This window comes from Branchiostoma floridae, chromosome 10, assembly GCF_000003815.2.
Source record: "Branchiostoma floridae strain S238N-H82 chromosome 10, Bfl_VNyyK, whole genome shotgun sequence".
NCBI classification, from domain to species: Eukaryota; Metazoa; Chordata; class Leptocardii; order Amphioxiformes; family Branchiostomatidae; genus Branchiostoma; species Branchiostoma floridae.
Window position 1 is genome coordinate 6,625,433 of NC_049988.1, and position 19,037 is coordinate 6,644,469.

The following is a 19,037-nucleotide window of genomic DNA, read 5'->3' on the forward strand; positions in this document are numbered from 1 at the left end:
TATGGAGCTGTACAGATTCGTTCAACGATTATTCCACAAGCTTATACGGATTGACCTAAAATCAATTTGTACCATTTCAGCTTAATTGCTTAAAGATCTTGTAGCCAATGTGCACGTAAAAGGATCAAAACTCCAGCTACCAAAGAAAGCAAGGAGACTAGAAGCGTACAACAACCGACTATTATAACTAGTTTCAGAGACTTCGTCCAGAAAATTTACGTAGCCAACGATGAAATCAAGCGAATCTGTTTCTAAAAATATGATGTAGTTGAATTAACGCACGCCCTGGTTAGTCGCCCACACATAATATATAAAGCCATAAACAGCCATATTCATGAAATATCCCGATTTAAAAGCTCCCTAGGGGGTTGAATATGATGTTAGGGGCGGACAGAAGGCCATAGAGATCACACGGGAGATGCCACATCAGCAGAAATTACCAATCATGTATGCATGTAAAATGCAGCGGAGCAGAGGTTCAAAACGGGGAATAGAAGGTTATATAGCACCTAATTGAAACGCTTCCATGAATTGCAGGTGGCGTTTTAGACCTTTTCAGTGAACCCCTGAGGGTTCGAAATACCGTGCGTATATGTCCCTTTGTGCACCCAAAAATAAAGTTGTGCACCCAAACTTTGAGGCGTGCACATAACGTAGAAAAGAAGGTTATAGCTAGCGTCTAATTGAAACGCTTCTATCCATTGCAGGTGTAGTTTTAGATCTTTTCACAATGACAGGCTGGAAATTCTGCGTGTACGTGCACCAAACATTAGAGCTGTGCACTTAATATCTGTGTCTATACCAGATGCACTTGTATAATCTAGGTATTGGTACAGGGTTACGCACTATACTACGCTAATGTACTATCATATATAATAATTGTACACTGATGTGAAGTATGTTCTTGACATTTAAGTGTCAGAAGATATTATAAAGCTGTTGTTGGACTACTTCTTCAAAATTTTGATATCATCTACAGAATTTTAAAAATTAAGCCATTAAGAGAGAGACAATAAGGTTTGTAATTATACATTCCTTACACTATACTTTATTTTGTTGTGCACGCAAAATTGCTTCTGTGCAACTAAATGCTCACGTTTAAGTGCACCATGCAGTTCAGTCGTAGGAAAACGTGCAGTAGTGCAACTATCCCCAAAAGTGACGCCAATCACCAATTACACAAGCAACTGGATATGATTTTGAAATCGGTCATGACCGTTTCAAACATCATATCCAGTTGCTTGAGTAACTTCTACTTGGCGTATCGTACTATCTGGATGCCAAACGTCATGGAAGTTTGACAAACTGAGCTTTGAGCCATATAATTACATTCATATCGCGTACTGCTGCTATATCTCAGTGATTTTCAATTGTTAGATATCGCTCGCTGAAATCTACCAAGCTATAGGGGAATGGTTGATTGGGGAATATCATCCAATAGAAGGCTATCAGATCCCTTGGAGAGGTTTAGGTGTGAGATAAAGGATTAACTGGGGGTTTGTGAGTGCGCATAGTGGTTGAGTAAGGTCATAGGCCTGTGGCACGACAAGCCACATAACAGCCCACTGAATGGTCAAGAGAGATATTTCAAAGATTCTGGTCAATGGAGTTATTTCAAAGACTATGGTCAATAGAGATATTTCAAAAACTGTGGTCAATAGAAATATTTCAAAGCTTGTGTACGGTGATTTCTGAAAAAGGGAATTCTAAAGCACATCTCTTTTGCCTCTACGCATGGGTCGTTGATCGTAAGGCTAACACACTAGCGATGAAGATGTCAAGGGTTCAAAACTTGGCTAGAAGTTACATGTATATTCTTAGGTAAGGCAAGATACCCGTCTTTTCGCACTCCTCTATGGTGTTTGAATGGGTATTCCTAAGTTCGGTTGGGGTCTCAAATACCATGCCCAACACCCCTACCGCTGTAGGGTAGGGAAGCCTAAGAAAATTCAATAGGTACTAAACTACAGAAGGGAGTGTCATTTTCCAATAGATCATGTATCGATGAATACAAAGAACCGTAGGTTTTTGCACCACTCACACCAGGAATAACCCCTTGCCCAAAACTCTTTTCGACAAGTGCGGTTGATCTTATCCGAGGGTCGGTCCTAACCAAAGCAAAGTACTCATTTTCAATTGAGTGAAGTGAGGAATGTCGTGTTAAGTGCCTTTCCCAAGGGCACAAGGTCGGTGTCACATCAAAATTAATATCTATCAGAAAATAACAATCTCTTCTGGAGTTTGGGACTTAAGGACCTTCACATTTAAGTATTGTTTACCAGGATCTTTAAAAGGTGTCCATATTGGAGTGTAAACAAACACACAAACAAATCACTAATGGCGCTGTAGTATAGCATCGCGGAAAAACTGGGTCATTGCCATAGCAACGGGAAAAAGACAAAAGAACTTGGGAACATAGACGTGAATTGTAAACCGATACCCTTACTGAGAACACCAGTTTGTAGGGTAACACTTTTCATTGGGGAAAACAAGAACGGACGACTCCAGTTTCGTACAAAACAAGATCAACAATTTTCAATGGGGAAACAAGACCGGAGGACTCCAGTTACGTAACTGGGTCCGTAGCTCAATGCAGTTTTGTTGCGTTTTAGATACTTTGTCTAACACTACCAGCTCACCTTGGTGTTAGCTTAAACGACTTTGACTTTGACATTGTTTGCATCCACAATTAGCTTCAAATTTCTGTCAGACGACATAGCTATTTTCGTCACCCCCCCCCCAAAAAAAACCTTTAATGTGACATAATTCCAAATCATAAACGAATACTTAAATTTAGAGGAACAACCATGTGGTTTTAAATGGGATACTTTTAACGGTTTTACCGTCGCTAGTTCTCACATCAGGCGAATTGCTTCCTCGTGCGTAGTAATTGTGTAATGTAGGTGATTTAACATTAACAAGGAACAATCACTCCGCGTTAAAAATAGTACCCCGTAGTGGCTTTTTCCAATAATGAAGGGAAAATATGTCTAATTTTCACAACGACGGCAAAAAGGTACTTAGAAATACATGCAATCAAGTAGAAAAAATGCCTAAACAAAAATGAGAGTGCCTTATTCAGAAACGTTATCTGAGAAACGCTAACGAACTAATGAGTAGAAAATTAGGGTAATTTGTTTATCACAGATTCTCAGAGATAAGATGCTTTTAAAAGCCTGTCCTTTTTATATGTACAACATTTATCATGATTTATAGACTTTCCCTTTAAACAAACCCGGTATGATAAAACCAACAGTGACAACGTATTTATTTTGTCTATTCCCTCTTTAAAAATACGCAAAAGTGGCAACAATATATCATTTAGTACGAATCATAGAAGGGCAAGAAAAGCAAATAATAGTTGCAAAGAAAAACAATATTAATCCTACCGAACAAAGAAACAAAGCGTCAAGCTTTTAGCCATCAATATTTCAAACTGTATCATAGTTACTGGAAGCGGTGAGACTGTGAGAAAGTGTGTCACTGACGAAATATATTATCTGAAATCGTTTCCAAAATCATATTATCTGTTGCTTTAATAATTGCTTTTCGGCATATAGTATTACCTGGATGTCTAATCTTCATCGATGTATCATTGTTAGAAAGAATCGTCTCTCTTGCATTCTTATTTTTGTAGTACAAGTGAGCATTGTTCAACCAGTTCAAATAGAAACAGTCGTGTAAGGACAGATACCATCTAGGACTACTGATCGTGGTCTCTAGGGACAGAAGAGTTCCCAACGAAAACAAATTGCTGGAGGAAGTGTACATGATAGATTATACTTGCCGCGCCAGGAACGTCCCTTGCAATCTTGGCAAGGGGCCTGGGTCGTGCGTGGGTTGATAATAGTGCGTACCTCATGATCAGGCATAACTATTTCTAACACTTGTTTTAATCGTAGCCCTGTATGGAAAGTTAGGGATGTCCCTGTGGCTCAACTGGTAGCAGACTCACAGTTGATCTAATGGTTCTAGTTAACTTTAGTTGGTAATGCCTACGTCACATTTCCAAACCGGGACTCGGCCGGGCAGCTTTTAGGAACAAAAAGTATGATATTAAAACACCAAGCTTCATGAGGCGTCCACGTTATTTGAGTTTATGTATTTGTACTTATATATTTCTATTTTTCGTTTCCGGGCCGGGCCGCTGTTTGAAAATGTGAAGTTATCCTAACTGGGAGATTTCGACTCAAATCCTGGGTAGGGCATCTATGGTTGTCTTTCACCCGTCTATCGGAAGGGACGTAATTTTATGAATGGAGGTCCCGTGTTCGTGGAGGTACCTCGAGCATCTTAAAAGTGAATGGCTAGCAACTTCTCCCTGCAAAAATGCACCCTGCTACAGAAACAGCAAGAAAACTTTCCCGTATGACAATAGGCCCTACAAGGGTTTGAACGAACGGACTGTCCAGGGGGTTAGAATTACCGCATATTTCCTTATTTATTTTATTTAGAAACTTAAACCCAGCGGTTGGATCTAATTTGGACCAGTTGTTGTTTCCCAAGCCAGGCGCCTGCTTCTTTAATCGGCAATCCTTTCAAAACACCCAGTTCTATAAATAGTTCCAACCCGTGTTAGCCATATAATCCGGTCGGGTCAAACTATTGTACGTTGGCATGTTCTATTATCCAAGACAAAACCTATCTTGTAAAAGTGGTTATGGTTTCAAACAAGCTACAGGGTGGGTAGGGCTGTGTGTATGGGGGGGGGGGGGGGGGCAAATTTACACTTCTTTAATTTCTAACATCAAAAGCTACTTCTCACTAAAGAAACGTGAAAAAAGCTATTACGTCAAGAAAAATAAAATTCAAAACCGACTGTTCTGCTGCAGTACCGAGACCAGGCCGCCAGTGGGCTCAAATTTGATCTAGATCAACGCCTACCGAAGATATACCAAATATCACTACAATTTACTATCCATCCAGGTGTTCGATATCAAGACACACCCAAAACAATACCTCCATTTTTAAAGAGGTACCAAGTGCTAAACCGGTCGGGAATATACACATATAAGATAAAATTGAATTTGTATGGTTTGTAGGTTTTAGATTACATTGAATTAAAAGCCGCACCGACCAAGATGGATCCTAATGTATACTTGTCTTGCAACGACGTAATAAACTTTTCATTCATTCGAATCTAGTCGTTTTGTCTACATCGTTTTCTCCTGTCTATTCAATCTTTGTTTGATTTTATATGCTTATTGCATTATATAAAACATGCGTTTGATAGCCTGTCACGCCATGCCAAAAATTGGTTTTAATGTTCTGTCACGAGCTGCCAGATAGAATTACGCACGGAAGAGAGATAGCGCTGTCATTCCTTAAGGTCATACGTAGCTGACGCGGTGACGTTCTGGCGTCACGGCGAGACAAACTTTGCGTGCAAAAGCAATTTCTTACGCGATCTGGGATGGATGCCAAATGGCGGCTTTTTGACATTCAAGTAAATCTCTCACATAAAGCAAAAAAGCCGCAGGGCTCGAAATAACCACTTGACCACTTGAAACTGCAACCACATTTTGCTTTGCGCAACTTGATTCTAAACCCAGGTTGCACACTGAGCAACCTGAAATTTTGCCGTTGGAACACTGCCTTTCCCCACCTACATGCATAAGCTTTTGTATTTATTTTTTGATAGCATAAAACATATTACATAGTTACATATAACTGGAAGAAAAGATAATGGATATAGTAGCTGATGTGAAGAAAGTAACAATTTGAAAGTGGGGCAACCTGAAATGTTGATGGCGCAACCTGGCTTTTGACTCAGGTTGCCACTTTGACAACCTGGCTGAAAAAAATATTTCGGGCCCTGAAGCCGTCTGATACGAGGGGGGTTCAATAAGTTCTTTGCCTCACCAAGAAATAACAAGCACAACTCAGATTTTCAGGCACAACTTCATAGTATGAAGTCTTTTATCAATATCCTCCAAATTTCAAATCATTGGAGTCATTACTTTCCAGGCATTCGTTTTTTCTAAATTAGAAGGTAAGTGGGGAGAAAAAGAAGGGTGAAGTGTGATCAGACAATTTGACCTCACACCTCAGGTTGCAGATCAATTGTCCACCTTTTTTTTTCGTTATCCCTTACCTAACGTTACTGGGTGTCGCCTGCAACATGATGTTCACAATAATTTGAATTTTGGTACACATTTATATAAGACTTTATACATGTACGTGGGGTTATCAATAAGTCCCCGACTTTACCGAGAAAAAATAAGCACAGCTCAGATTTCGAAGCATAGATGTCAAGTATAAAGTCTTATATAAATATGTACCAAAATTCAAATTAGTGTGATCATTACTTTGCAGGCGACACCCAGTAACGTTAGGTGAGGGAGAAGGAAAAAAACGTGGACAATTGACCTGACCTGAGTGTGTGGGTCAATTTGCGCTGCTGGAAGTTAGAAACCCAATTCTTTTTGCTTGAAATAGGAAGAGAATCATTATCAAACATTTTGACAACGTCTTTTGTTAATTTATGGCATGGGAAACTAGACCCACACATGTCTGATCACAATTCACACCACTTTTTTCTCGCCACTTACCTTCTAATTTAGGAAAAACGAATGCCTGGAAAGTAATGACTCCAATGATTTGAAATTTGGAGGATATTGATAAAAGACTTCATACTATGAAGTTGTGCCTGAAAATCTGAGTTGTGCTTGTTATTTCTTGGTGAGGCAAAGAACTTATTGAACCCCCCTCGTAAGACAGATAGGATTGGGGCTATTTGCATACTGACGAACTCTCTTGTAATCGAAATTTTCATCCGGGTTTTCAGACAACGCTTTACGGCATACTAAAGGCGTGCCTCAACATTTTGAAGTTGTCGTATTAGGAGGAAATGGGTATTAAGACCAACGTTGTTTTTCTCAAAGACGCATTCTAACATATAGAAACGGATTCTGATGAAGATTTTTGAATAAAAGGTCGAAACCGGTAAACCGTTGTGTCTCAGCCGTCATCCTTCTGACGCCTTATCGACCATATAGAAACGGTTCTTCTAAACAGAGAAACAACTTCTCCAAACTTCCTAAAAGTTTAGAGATGTTGTGAGTTTGGAATAGTCCATTTTCGCAATTGGGTTGTCCATCTCTGTAAGGGGCATTTTAGTTTTTGCTAGCATATTGATTTACATTAGTTTAGTACATACACGTTGTCATAGTACAAACTTCAGGGGTACGTCTATATTGCATTTTAAGAAATGGGCCGAAATTCAACATTTTCTGATTCAGATGAAGTTTTCATTTTGCAAGAGGCGTATTATAAAATAAATGCATTGTGAAGAATAGCATCTTCCCTATTCACGTATGCAGTTCGACAGGTCTATTTTTGGCTAGCTTTCAAACAGCGGAAACTTTACAAGTACGCGGGGCTTCACAAGTCAAGCGGAAACTGACATGGCCAAAGAAATGCGTTTTTAAAGGGCAGCGAAAAGGTCGAAAATGGGATCAACCACGCTTAAAGGGAAAATTTTACGAGTTTGCCGGAAGACTCAAATGGGGGGAAACGTTTAGTTTACGTCGCCTGCCTTACAATATACGAGTTTGCCTTGACTCGTCAGGTCGCTAGTTCAAATACTGGCAAGGACATGGCAACGATTTAGAAACGTCACATACCGCTTTCTCTGTTAGGCGCTCACTTTTCGACAAAGTGTCGCAGAACTTTTAGCACACATCAATACCTGCCCCCCCCCCCCCCCCACACACACACATACACACACTGTATGGCTTATACAACTGTGTGGCCTAAGACCTAAAGAAAAGGTGATGGGCACCGTCATTATGAACCAAACAGTATAGAAATCATTAACGTCTATTAACTTATGGTACCTAGTTTTGGTATATATTATATTTTAGGTTCTCTTTTTATATCAGGAAAACGCATAAAATAAATTTCATAGCAGTCGAATCTGTTCAAATATTATCATTGGTTGCAACTTTCGCTAGCAAAGTCGAAAACGCAATGCGAAAGCATGCATTAATTCTTCAACTATGTTAGGAATATACTGCAAATAAAATAAAGTTTTGGGTCCTCATATCACACCGTTGTTCACGTACGCGGTCCTATGTTTTTCTCCAAGAGTATACAATGCTTACTTTTCTCAATTTATCGACACAGCTTTTGCAACCGGTTTTATACGCTTAGTTTAAGTATACAATATATATCCACAATGGGAGAAATTCACGTCAATGGCTCCATAAGTCTTTCTTTATTCTAAGACAAAAACGGCTCGGCGAGCTATTTCAGGTATTAAAGGTTTCAAAAAGACGTTTGTCTAAAGTACGAACATCAATGCCATTTCCCTAGAGTCCTGGACCCAAGCCAGCGATCCTGAGACAAACTACGCTCCGTAGAGCAGTAAATGACTCTTTGGTAAAATTGGTAGCCCGAAGTCCGACCTTAGATATTGAAAAGGCTTCGTTACATGGTTAATGCAACACCTAAAATCAATAAAGGGAAACTTCTAGGCGTGAGATTAATCCGTATGTATGTGGGAAGCGACGATCTGGACTGTCTGGGGAATTGAAGATTGCCGACACTTCTAGACAACGTGGCCGAAGAACTTGTGAGGATAATTCTTTTCGGTACAGTTGCCAACACCAAGAATTGAACTTCCGACTGCAAAACACTCTGCCAATTGCAAACAACGAATCCACTGACTCTATGCACATCGCAAACGTGGCGTCGTGTGGGGCGTAACTGGTAGGGTGCCGGGCTCGAAATCTAGAGTTTCCGTGTTCGATCCCCGCCGTGCCCCCGACGTTGTGCCCTTGGGAAACGCATTTTACACGACCTTCCTCACTTCACCCAGGTGTAAAATCGTCGGTCGGTCGGGAAGGTAAAGAGCTATCTTCTGTTTGTACGATGTATGTGGTAATGTAAAAATAAGTTACTAACTTGAGTTTACTCGTCTGTCCCAAAGTATCAAAAAATCTCAAGCACGTGACCCAGTGGATGAAAGGTAGTTGTAAGTTTGAAGCGTCCCCCGTCTTGACCCAGGCACTATTTTACTTCACTGATGCATATCACCCCATGAATTTGCAGAAGTGTATTCATTTTTCCCTCTCTCTTGTCCCCTTTCTAATTTCCACTTTTGACTTTTCTTCCGTGTAATGGAAATTATAGATTATCATTGACGCATATATTCAAAGATCTTGTTAGTCAAGCCCCGAGCTTTGGGGGGGGGGGGGGTCTTACTTGTGCGTATGTCAAGTCTTTATGAGTTTTAGTCAATAGGGACAATGTATTTTTGGCTTAGGTAAAGTTTCCGACCGGAAAAGTTATTTTTCCGTTCGATAACATTAATAAGGTTTACAACGGCGGGGCAAGTAAAAATGACTTTTTCTTTTTAATTTTCGGACGTGATCTTTACCAAACCCCCAAAAATGACAAATTGCAACTCATATGGAATTTAGAGTCGCACAAAAGACCCCCCCCCCAACCCCCCCTTGGCAAACTCTGTGATTTGATCTGCAATTATTTGGCGTCATCGCTAATGCGTGTGTAATGTAAATAATGCTAATCGCAAACCTTTGCATGCATTTTCTGTTTACACTAGTCAGTTGTCAATGACATGACTCAACACCATCGAAATTCTATACCCAAAACTCATTATGTTCAGCACAAAGTCAAAGTGGACATTTGAGTGACAATTATTATTTTCTGAGCAAATACTATCGTTACAACTATGTACTAATCAAATATGGTCGACTCTTGAACTGTCACAAACTGATACGAGTAAAATAATGACCTTTGAACATAACCAGTGTGTGAAAGAGAAGGTCGAAAACCATGACCTAATCTTATGGGACAACATATCAATAGAATATTGTCATCTTTTAGAATACGAGAGTCCTTCAAATTTTAGAGAAACATTGGGATCATTTATTGATGATTCTGACAAGGTTTGGGAAAAGGATTAACTATGACAAATTCTAATAGACTTTGGACATAACTTTGGTATACCATGTCAATGTATCATCATCACGTCATAGATCTTTACAAACTAGTAGATAAATGTTAAATGCTACCATAACATCAGAAACCTCTGAAAATCATGCTTGGTTGTGTTTATGGTTTCAATAACAAAGGGATTAAAATCTATTTCCATAATAATTATGGGTGTAAACAATTGTCATGTTAAAGCCGGTAATGTCAACAATTGATACAAAAACAGTTTACGTTTTCACAACATTTTATGTACATTGGAATGTTATGATGTAATCTTTCTACACAAACTAATGTCACTGTCTGTTATTTTGGTTACTTTACTTTTAAACGGATTTAGTTTCAACACCAGATGTCCAGATTTCAAAACATGTGAGGAGGTAAAGAGGAAATCTTATAACAGAGGAAATACCAAGACTCTCAGAGGGCTTGAAAAATCGTTTTTGAGATAAGGGAAAGCAAAGTTCCTGTGGGCTAAGGGTGTGTGTCTCATGCTATTTAACCGATCATTTATATGTTAGCTATCCGGGCTAAGACCGAGTAGAAACGTTGCAGGATCTAGGAAAGTTGTAAACTTCGTAACGTCACAATAACTTTTACCGTAGGCTGTCCGATCGTACGAACTGGATGATTTTTTCTTTACAATTTTCAAGCAGAACCAATCACTGACAGTGATCGCAGACAGTTCCTATCCATAACAAGACAGATGAATTTCGGGTGGCATTTGGGCGTCAATCTTAAGAATAACGTCGGTTTGTGATCGTACAGCAATCTTACGACAATCGCACGGAGGCTAATTAGACTGTAGGGCGACAACATGGTACTACGGTTTATATGGCTATTCTATCCGTAACCAAACATAATTACAACATATGCACGACTATCATAAGAATACCATTCCCCTGTGATCGTACGACAAGAGTACGACAATTATACGGCTTATTTATGACCTGAAGCTATCCAGAGAGTAAGACCATTACACGACACAATTTTTATTTCATGACGACCTTACAATTTTACTCCGAACGACCGTAAGAAAATTGTTCGCTTATGATCGTAAGACGATCGCACGACAACCGTACGCCTTATACCTGCCCCAAACCTAACCAGACTCTTAAGATGACAACACGACACGCCGGTTTACATGACGACCTTACCGCTTTACTCCGGGTTAAGTTGCCCAGACGGCCGATATCATACGCCAGATAACGATTCGACTTTGTTCAAGGACACTTTCTATGTAACAGGTTAACAAACTGTAGCCAGTATCGACACATCCCATTGCGTTTCCGTGTGTTTGTGTATAGACTTTGTATAATGAATGACATGTTTGAAAGAGAAATATCATGTAAACAATTTTCTACACAATTAGCAATTATTCAAGTGGTCACACGGTGTTTGTTATTGAAAAGGTATTGTTATTTTGTCCTTGGAATTATTTGTGTGCACATGCCAGGTTGAACGTCCTTCCCCAATGAACGATGAAATAAATTTTATGTATAAACGCGACTAAGTAAACCAACAGCACGAATACGTTTGGTACACGTCGTTAATGCTCGTCTATGGCGGAACGACGATTTTCTTAATAATTTACAGAATGATTATGGAATATTTACACAGATTATATTGTTGCAGCTGTGTACGAAGAAATCAAAGCAAAGCAAATAAAGAATTAAACTTTTCGGTGGATGTCCCTGTAGCTCAACTGAGAGCAATCTCGCTTACAGTTGGAACTGCTGGTTTCAACCTGTCGGTAACTGTGAGACCAAAGTTCAAATCCGGAGAAGACTATATCCTGGTTAGGGTTGCACCTATCTTTTGGAAGGGACGTAAAATGGGGTCCCGTTTCAGGGCTCGAAATACTGAGTGCATGTGCACCCAGGTGCACCCAAAATAGGAACTGTGCACCCAATTATTTTCAGTGGGTGCACAGGGTGCACCCAAATATTTTCTTAGGTTTATATGTATGGAAAGACAAGTATACTATTATGCATCATATTCTGGACATCTAAGTGTTAGAAAGATAATAAAAATGTCTGTCATGTTACTTGTTTAAGAATTTGATAGCTTGTAACTATTTTTTGTTATTAGGTATTTTTGACATTCTACCTAAACTTAAGTGGTGCACCCAAAAATGTTTTGGTGCACCCAATTTTTTAAGCTGGGTGCACCGGTGCACCTATTCCCAAAAATGAATTTCGAGCCCTGCGTTTTAAGGAGGTGCCTCAAGCTAGTTTAAGTGCAAGGGCTACCTATACATCATTTCCTTCATTTCAAAAATGCTATTCTGCTGAAACAGAAAGAAACTTGCTAGCCAAGGTGCCACTTTGCACTACAAGGCGAGCGACAAACAACAGTTTAACTTATTTCGGCCTCCTCTGAGGTTTTTGGTGGCTCCGAGTCGATAACTCCCTTTTCCCCTGGTGTAAAATGAACGCTGGAACATTCGAACCGACCGGCAAGGGGACCGCCTTTCCATTTGATGTATTTACCCGGCACTACGCCAACTGAGCCTCAACAAAGCAAGCAACAAACAACAGTATGACTTGTTTCGGCTTCCTCTGAGGTTTTGATGGTTCCGAGTCGATAACTCCCTGTTCCCCGGTGTAAAATGAACGCTGGAACATTCGAACCAACCGACAAGGGGACCGCCTTTCCATTTGATGTATTTACCCGAGACTACGCCAACTGAGCCTCAACAAAGTAAGCAACAAACAACAGTATGACTTGTTTCGGCCTCTTCTGAGGTTTTGATGGTTCCGAGTCGATAACTCCCTGTTCCCCGGTGTAAAATGAACGCTGGAACATTCGAACCAACCGACAAGGGGACCGCCTTTCCATTTGATGTATTTACCCGAGACTACGCAACTGAGCCTCACGAGAGTTTAATGGGGTTTGATATCCGGACGACGGCGTTGACAAATCGCACCGCAACAATTCGCACGTCGAGGGGTATTGATTTTGGGATTTGGGGTGCCCAATTCAGGGTTTCGCCTGTTGGACTATGCATAACGCCAGCAACCTTCATGAACTCTCGGACCTTGTACTTAGCGAAATGTACTAAGATGCTGTCAATTAATGGGTAACGGTGTAACAACTTGTGTCGCACGATCTTCACACGATTTCGACATGTCGTATACGACTTCGGCCCAAGTTCAGGGTTTCGCTTGTTGGACTATGCGTAACCACATTCATGAACCCTCGGACCTTGTACTTAGCGCAATGTGCTTAGAGCGGTCAATTAATGGGTAACGGTGTAACAACATTTGTCATACAATCTTCGCACGATTTCGACATGTCGTAGGACTTAAGCCCAAGTTCGAGGGTTTACCTGTTGAACTATGCATAGCCACATTTATGAACCCTCGGACCTTGTACTTAGCGCAATGTGCTTTAAGAGCGGTCAATTCATTGGTAACGGTGTAACAACATTTGTCGTAAGATATTCGCACGATTTCAACACGTCGTGGGACTTAACTTAGGCGCAAATCAGGGTTTTGCCTGATTAACTATGCATAGCCACATTCATGAACTCCCGTACCTTGTACTTAGCGAAATGTACTTAGAGAGGTAAACTAATGGGTAACGGTGTAGCAACATGTGTCGTACGATGTTCGTACGATTTCGACATGTCGTAGGACTTTAAGTAAGCTGTTACAGCAACCTTCCTCCGACAGACCTAAGATAGCGACTCGTACAAGACTATCCCAAAAATTTATGATCGCCCGACAATCGTACGACGATCGTATGCCGAATGCGATCGGGTCATAAATTGAGAACTAGCAATGTTTAATGTACTCTTAATTGTTTCTTTACTACTGCATACTGTTAACGGTAGACTCATCGTAAATTTTTTTTCAGGCCACCAAGGGAATTTCACTAATCTAACTACAATGAAATGTAACCACAACCTATCACCTCTGAACAATCACTCCCTATATTAGGCTATAAACAATATACATTAAGCCGTATAAACACACTTTGATACCCTTGTCATGCCTCCGTATCTAAAATACAACCTTAGTCTTCTTATGTGTTTATTTTCGCGTCTAAATACTTGGAATTGTATAGTTGATATATCCCGGGTCTTGTTCTTACACTTGATCTAATGTAAATAAAGTATATCATTGGAGGACAGGTTTGGGACATGTGTGCCGTTAGAATGTCGTTTGGTGATAAATTAGTGATTTGAGACACCTGTTACGTCTTTCATTTAAATTGTATACGAATCTCTAAGTCCTGAAGTATGTACAAAGAAATGTGTTAGTTTATAGCCTAGAACCTTGCGATTTATTTGGGAATACATGTGGCTAGCCTAGTTCTCCAGGCATTCGCAAAGGGCCCTCAAACTCCAGGGAAAAACTCAAAAGTCAAAAGTCCGAATATAAAGAACATTTGAAACAGTCCCCCTACCCAGAACAGGAGGAAGTTAGGACTTAAAAGTCTTGACAACAATTGTTGAACTATTGAAGAAGCCGAAGTATTATTTCTTAACCATCGGAAATCCATATTCTTCAAGCAAACAAAGGACGATCTGTCGTATCTATAATGTTTGCGGTATCTTTTCATGTAGATTCTTTAAGCCATATATATCACGATTTTACCCCAGAATATGTTTACCAGTAGGAACCGGGATGGTTTCATTTTTAATGTTACACGCTAATCGAGAGATATTTTTTTCAGTCTTACCTCGGGGAACGCAGTTATATATAGCTTTGGTGACCATGTCGCATGGTACGCATTTAATTAAAGGGCGGTTTTCGGAGAATAATAATCCTTTAGTGGGTTGTTTGGATTCTGTTTCTTCTGTATTTTTAATGCGGGCCAACGTATTCGACACACGTCCCTGTAGCTCAACTGGTAGTGCAGTCTCACAGTTCAGCTTCTGGTTCCAATTATTAGTTCGTATCTTGTAGACTCCGGTTCAAATACTGGGTTGGGCATCACGGTTAGGGCTGCACCCGTTTTTCGGAAGGAACGTAAAATGGGGGTCCCGCGTTCAAGGAGGTGCCTTGAGCGCGTTAAGAAGGAAGGGCTATTAGCAACCCCTCCCTACAAAAATACTCTGCTACAAAAACAGCAAGAAAACTTGCTGCTCTGTATACCACAAGGCACAACAAGGGCCCGAAGGAACAAACCGGCTGAAACATCCTCTAGCCTTCTTGTACATGTTTGCATGTTTATTCCTTGTTGTGTTAGTAACCATTTAGAACGAGATATCGTCATTTGAGAGCCAACTTTCCGACGACTTTCCGGCAAGTACTTGGTGCCCGATGATCGGATTTTGATTGGAATTCTATATGGCATTTCAACAGTTGTTTAAACTACCGAAGAGGCACGGCCGTTCCTAGTGTGTACAGAGATATCATCATTTGGAGTAAACTTTCCGATGACTTTCCGGCAAATACTTGGCACATGGTGATCGGATTTTGATTGGAATTCTATATGGCATCTCAACAGTTTAAACGACCGGAGAGGCACGTTTTTTTCTTGAGTGTGTACAGTCCGGGGCTTAAACGTAAAGCAAACAAGATCATAGGTCGTTCACCTGGATAGGTACGGTTATAAAATATGCATGGATTTTCTGTGACACCGGTATGTGTGCACTACAAAGGTACATACATGTGTTCCACTTTTCACAAGCCAGTGTATTCAGTAGATCTAACCAATGGTTTCCCCATTCAAACCACATACAAATGATGTTGACTGAAAAAGACATAGAACAAACACGAGGCATTGAATCGGGTCGAAAAGGGTGGCTACTTCGAGCTCTTGAAGAATTGCTACCTGTGCGATTCGCCACACCTGAACAAGGCATTGAAAGGTGCTTAATGTTAGCACAACGTTACGCTACAAACTATGAACCATTGTTCTTCATTTTTACATAAGTACCATACGGCACACATGGTTGACTAGAGGGGGGGGGATTGCTATTTGTGTGTTTGCGGGGTGGAACAAAGACAATACTGCTTATCCAGTGTTTGCGAGTTATTTTTAGCCTATCTGCAAATCCCTGCATTTTGACCTCCCCAAGACCACTTACCGATTTTTAAACGTATCCCGGTAAAAATCACAAACCTAAGATTGACTTAAACTTGCCAAGCAACAACCAAAGAAAGAATGTAACCTAAAACATATCACATACCGTAACAGAGTTTTTGACTTATAAAACATAGCAGCCAGTATTTATGTAAGGCCTTACCGGTACTAGTGTCGCCAGAACAAGCCAAAGACTACGTACCTATTCTCAAACGTATCCAGTATGAATCACAATCTCTAGATTTATTAAAACTTCACAAGCAACATCAAAGAAGAAGAATATAACATATCCCATACCGTAAGAGATTTTTTGACCTGTAAAATATAGCAGTACTTATGTAAGGTACTCACCGGCACAAGTGTCGCAAGAACAAGCCCCACAAAAAGCGTAGCCGACATCGTAGACCGGTTTACAGTAGAAGCCATGGTGGTAGCTTGTCGTTCACACACCGCTTCAAAAATCCCGGTATGCTTACAGCGTTGTAGTTGTCGAAATGCGTTGAGACGAGTCTACATCCTCGTACTATAGTGTAACAAGTCGCTTGTGCCCCTCGGTCTTTTACCGGGCCGCGCCAGTTGTTATCTCGGTATCGGAGATTAAATCAACCGCCCAGGTGTGGAAAGGAACGCGGTGAGGTTGGGGGAGTCTTCCGTCCTTCCTACCAGGATGTTCTGTACTGAAATGTAGTCTTCTTTCCTTAGTAAGAAAGGTGGAAATTTGAGCCAAATCCCCTCCGTTGGATCAAGGACAACTGATGTCAGTGACACAGTTTTCTGATGTAACAGTTCACATACCCACACTCACACACAGCTCGTCCGTGAGAGTGCTTTTGAAATCAGTCCCCTGCTAAACAACTATTAGGTGGGTGGGTGACAGGCTCCAACAGTTGTCCCTTGATCTATGCCCCGCGGGCCTGAGTGGTTTCTGACCAGAAAAAAATAAAACGCTGTGGAATTCTGGTAGCCGATACGGTGAATGAAACCGGCGGTCTCGGTGCCTCACCTAAGGGCGGCTCAGGTGACATGTGATGCCGCCGAACTCCTGTGGTACGTCCGTTGGCGTGGAGTCCTTCAATGCCCAGTCAACCGCTTGCTTTACACACTAGAACCCTAGTGTACAGCTTAGTAGAGTGCCCGGCCAAGTCTCTCTCTCACTGCCATACAGTAAACACACTGAGTACGTTTGGCAGCGATCAGCAAGGTTTATCGATTGTTTAAACACGCCAGGACGAGTCCATGCAAATGAGGACACACCACCAGCCAATCAGGAGCGCGGGTTCGTGGTGCCGCCCGATGACACTATAGGGGGGTGTCTTATCTTTGACAGGTGCTCAGGATATCCAGTGATCTTCAGTCTAAAGAAGAGCCCCAGATCCGATGTCTGTCATGCTTTAACAGTCGTCTGGAGAGAACAGATAAATAAAGGAAGGGCGAAGTATTAGAAGTGGAGACTGTTTAACCGTACAAGGGTAGTGACTTAAATTGACACATGAATTTTCCATAAGAAAAACGACCTTTAGCTATCGGATGAAAATTACTATAGTGGTATATTTATCGGGAGATATAAAAAAAAACTTGAAAACATGAAAGAAAACGAATATGGAGATTTTAGTAAACATTTCTTAGCAGAAAGGAATCCGGAGAAATCTAGAAAACTTTCTAGGAAAACAAGGTATCCGTAGCAGTTCTAGAAAACATCATCCTGGAGAAATATTAATTCGGAGATCTAGAAAATATTTCTGGAAAAATAAATGCGGACATCTCGAAAAAAATTCTGAAAAATGAATCCAGAGATGTAATAAGCCTTCTGGACAAGGGATTCCGGAGATATCTAGTAAACGTTTCTGGAATAAAAGATTCCTGAAATATGGTTAACATTTCTCGGTAAACAGGAAGCCATCTTCTAAGACTTTACTGAGAAAAAGAGATCAACCCCACTACGTAGGACTTCTCAATCCCCACGTTATCTCCAATTTGAGGATTTAAATAAGGGCTCGAATCCCTCTTGTTGACTTTTCCAGTGACCCCTTGCCTTCTAGTTGTGAGTATTTCTGTCCGAACGAAAACAAAACGTTGTGAAGCCAGATCACACTGCAGAAAATGACGGACTGCGAACTGAAAAGAATATTTATCCGGCGGAATATTTAATAGTGTCCGTTCGATTGTCACGCAAATTTTTACCCTCGCCAATATTACAATGTTTTCGGTAGCTTCTGTTTGTTTGTGTGTGTGTGTGTGTGTGTGTGTGTGTGTGTGTGTGTGTGTGTGTGTGTGTGTGTGTGTGTGTGTGTGTGTGTGTGTGTGTGTGAGTGTGTGCGTGCGTGCGTGTGTGTGTGTGTGAGAGAGAATGTTTGTGTTTGTCTGTCTGTATGTTTGTGTATTGGTGTATTATACTGGTATTGTTGTAAATATTTGGGCAGGTCTTGATAAGACCTTGAAATGGTAGGGTTTTGGGCCCCCTATCGGATTGTTACAATACTGCAGTGGAACCTCTGCTTTTGATATGACCTCGTTCAGGGATATGCCAATGTTAACACGTCACCTATAGATGTTACGATGAAAATTCCCAGGCGAAAATTGAGCTCAATACTCTTTTGACATTTATTCGAAGGTCATCGGCAGTGTGACGTCACTTTGTGACAGCGGCCATTTTTTCCTCGAATCACAGACTGTGAATGATGAACTGATAACAGCTCAATACCGTTGCCATGGCGACGGACCTAAACACCTGTTCTCCTTGACACCCTGACGGACATGTAGCAAAATAGTCTATCGCTACAACACGCAATTCGTGTAGCAAATTGCGCGAGTACTTTCTTCCCAACAAAGTTCGGCATGCCTAAAATGTGGTCTTTTGTGCCAAACCCCCACATCGCCATACACGCTCCACATAAGCTGAGTTGTAGACAAGACAAACAACACCAGAAAGCGGTCAGTGGCTCCATTTGGGAGCGATATGTAATGGAACCCTTGTTGCATAAACTGTGGTTAAGGAGTGCTTTTGCCAAGAGATAAAGTGCCTTTTAAGTCGATCTAGCCGA

The 19,037-nt window shown here is 40.9% G+C and overlaps 1 protein-coding gene across 3 annotated transcripts in view; it reads right to left on the reverse strand.

Annotated features, from left to right (window-relative positions):
- Positions 1–19,037, reverse strand: part of LOC118424182 (parathyroid hormone 2 receptor-like) — a 141,684-nt gene that overhangs the window by 59,011 nt on the left and 63,636 nt on the right. For all 3 annotated transcript variants that reach the window (XM_035832716.1, XM_035832718.1, XM_035832717.1), the window contains one exon: positions 16,348–17,398. In XM_035832716.1, coding sequence (XP_035688609.1) covers positions 16,348–16,422 — 75 coding nt within the window. In that variant the 5' untranslated portion in view covers positions 16,423–17,398. The remainder of the gene's footprint in view (positions 1–16,347; positions 17,399–19,037) is intronic.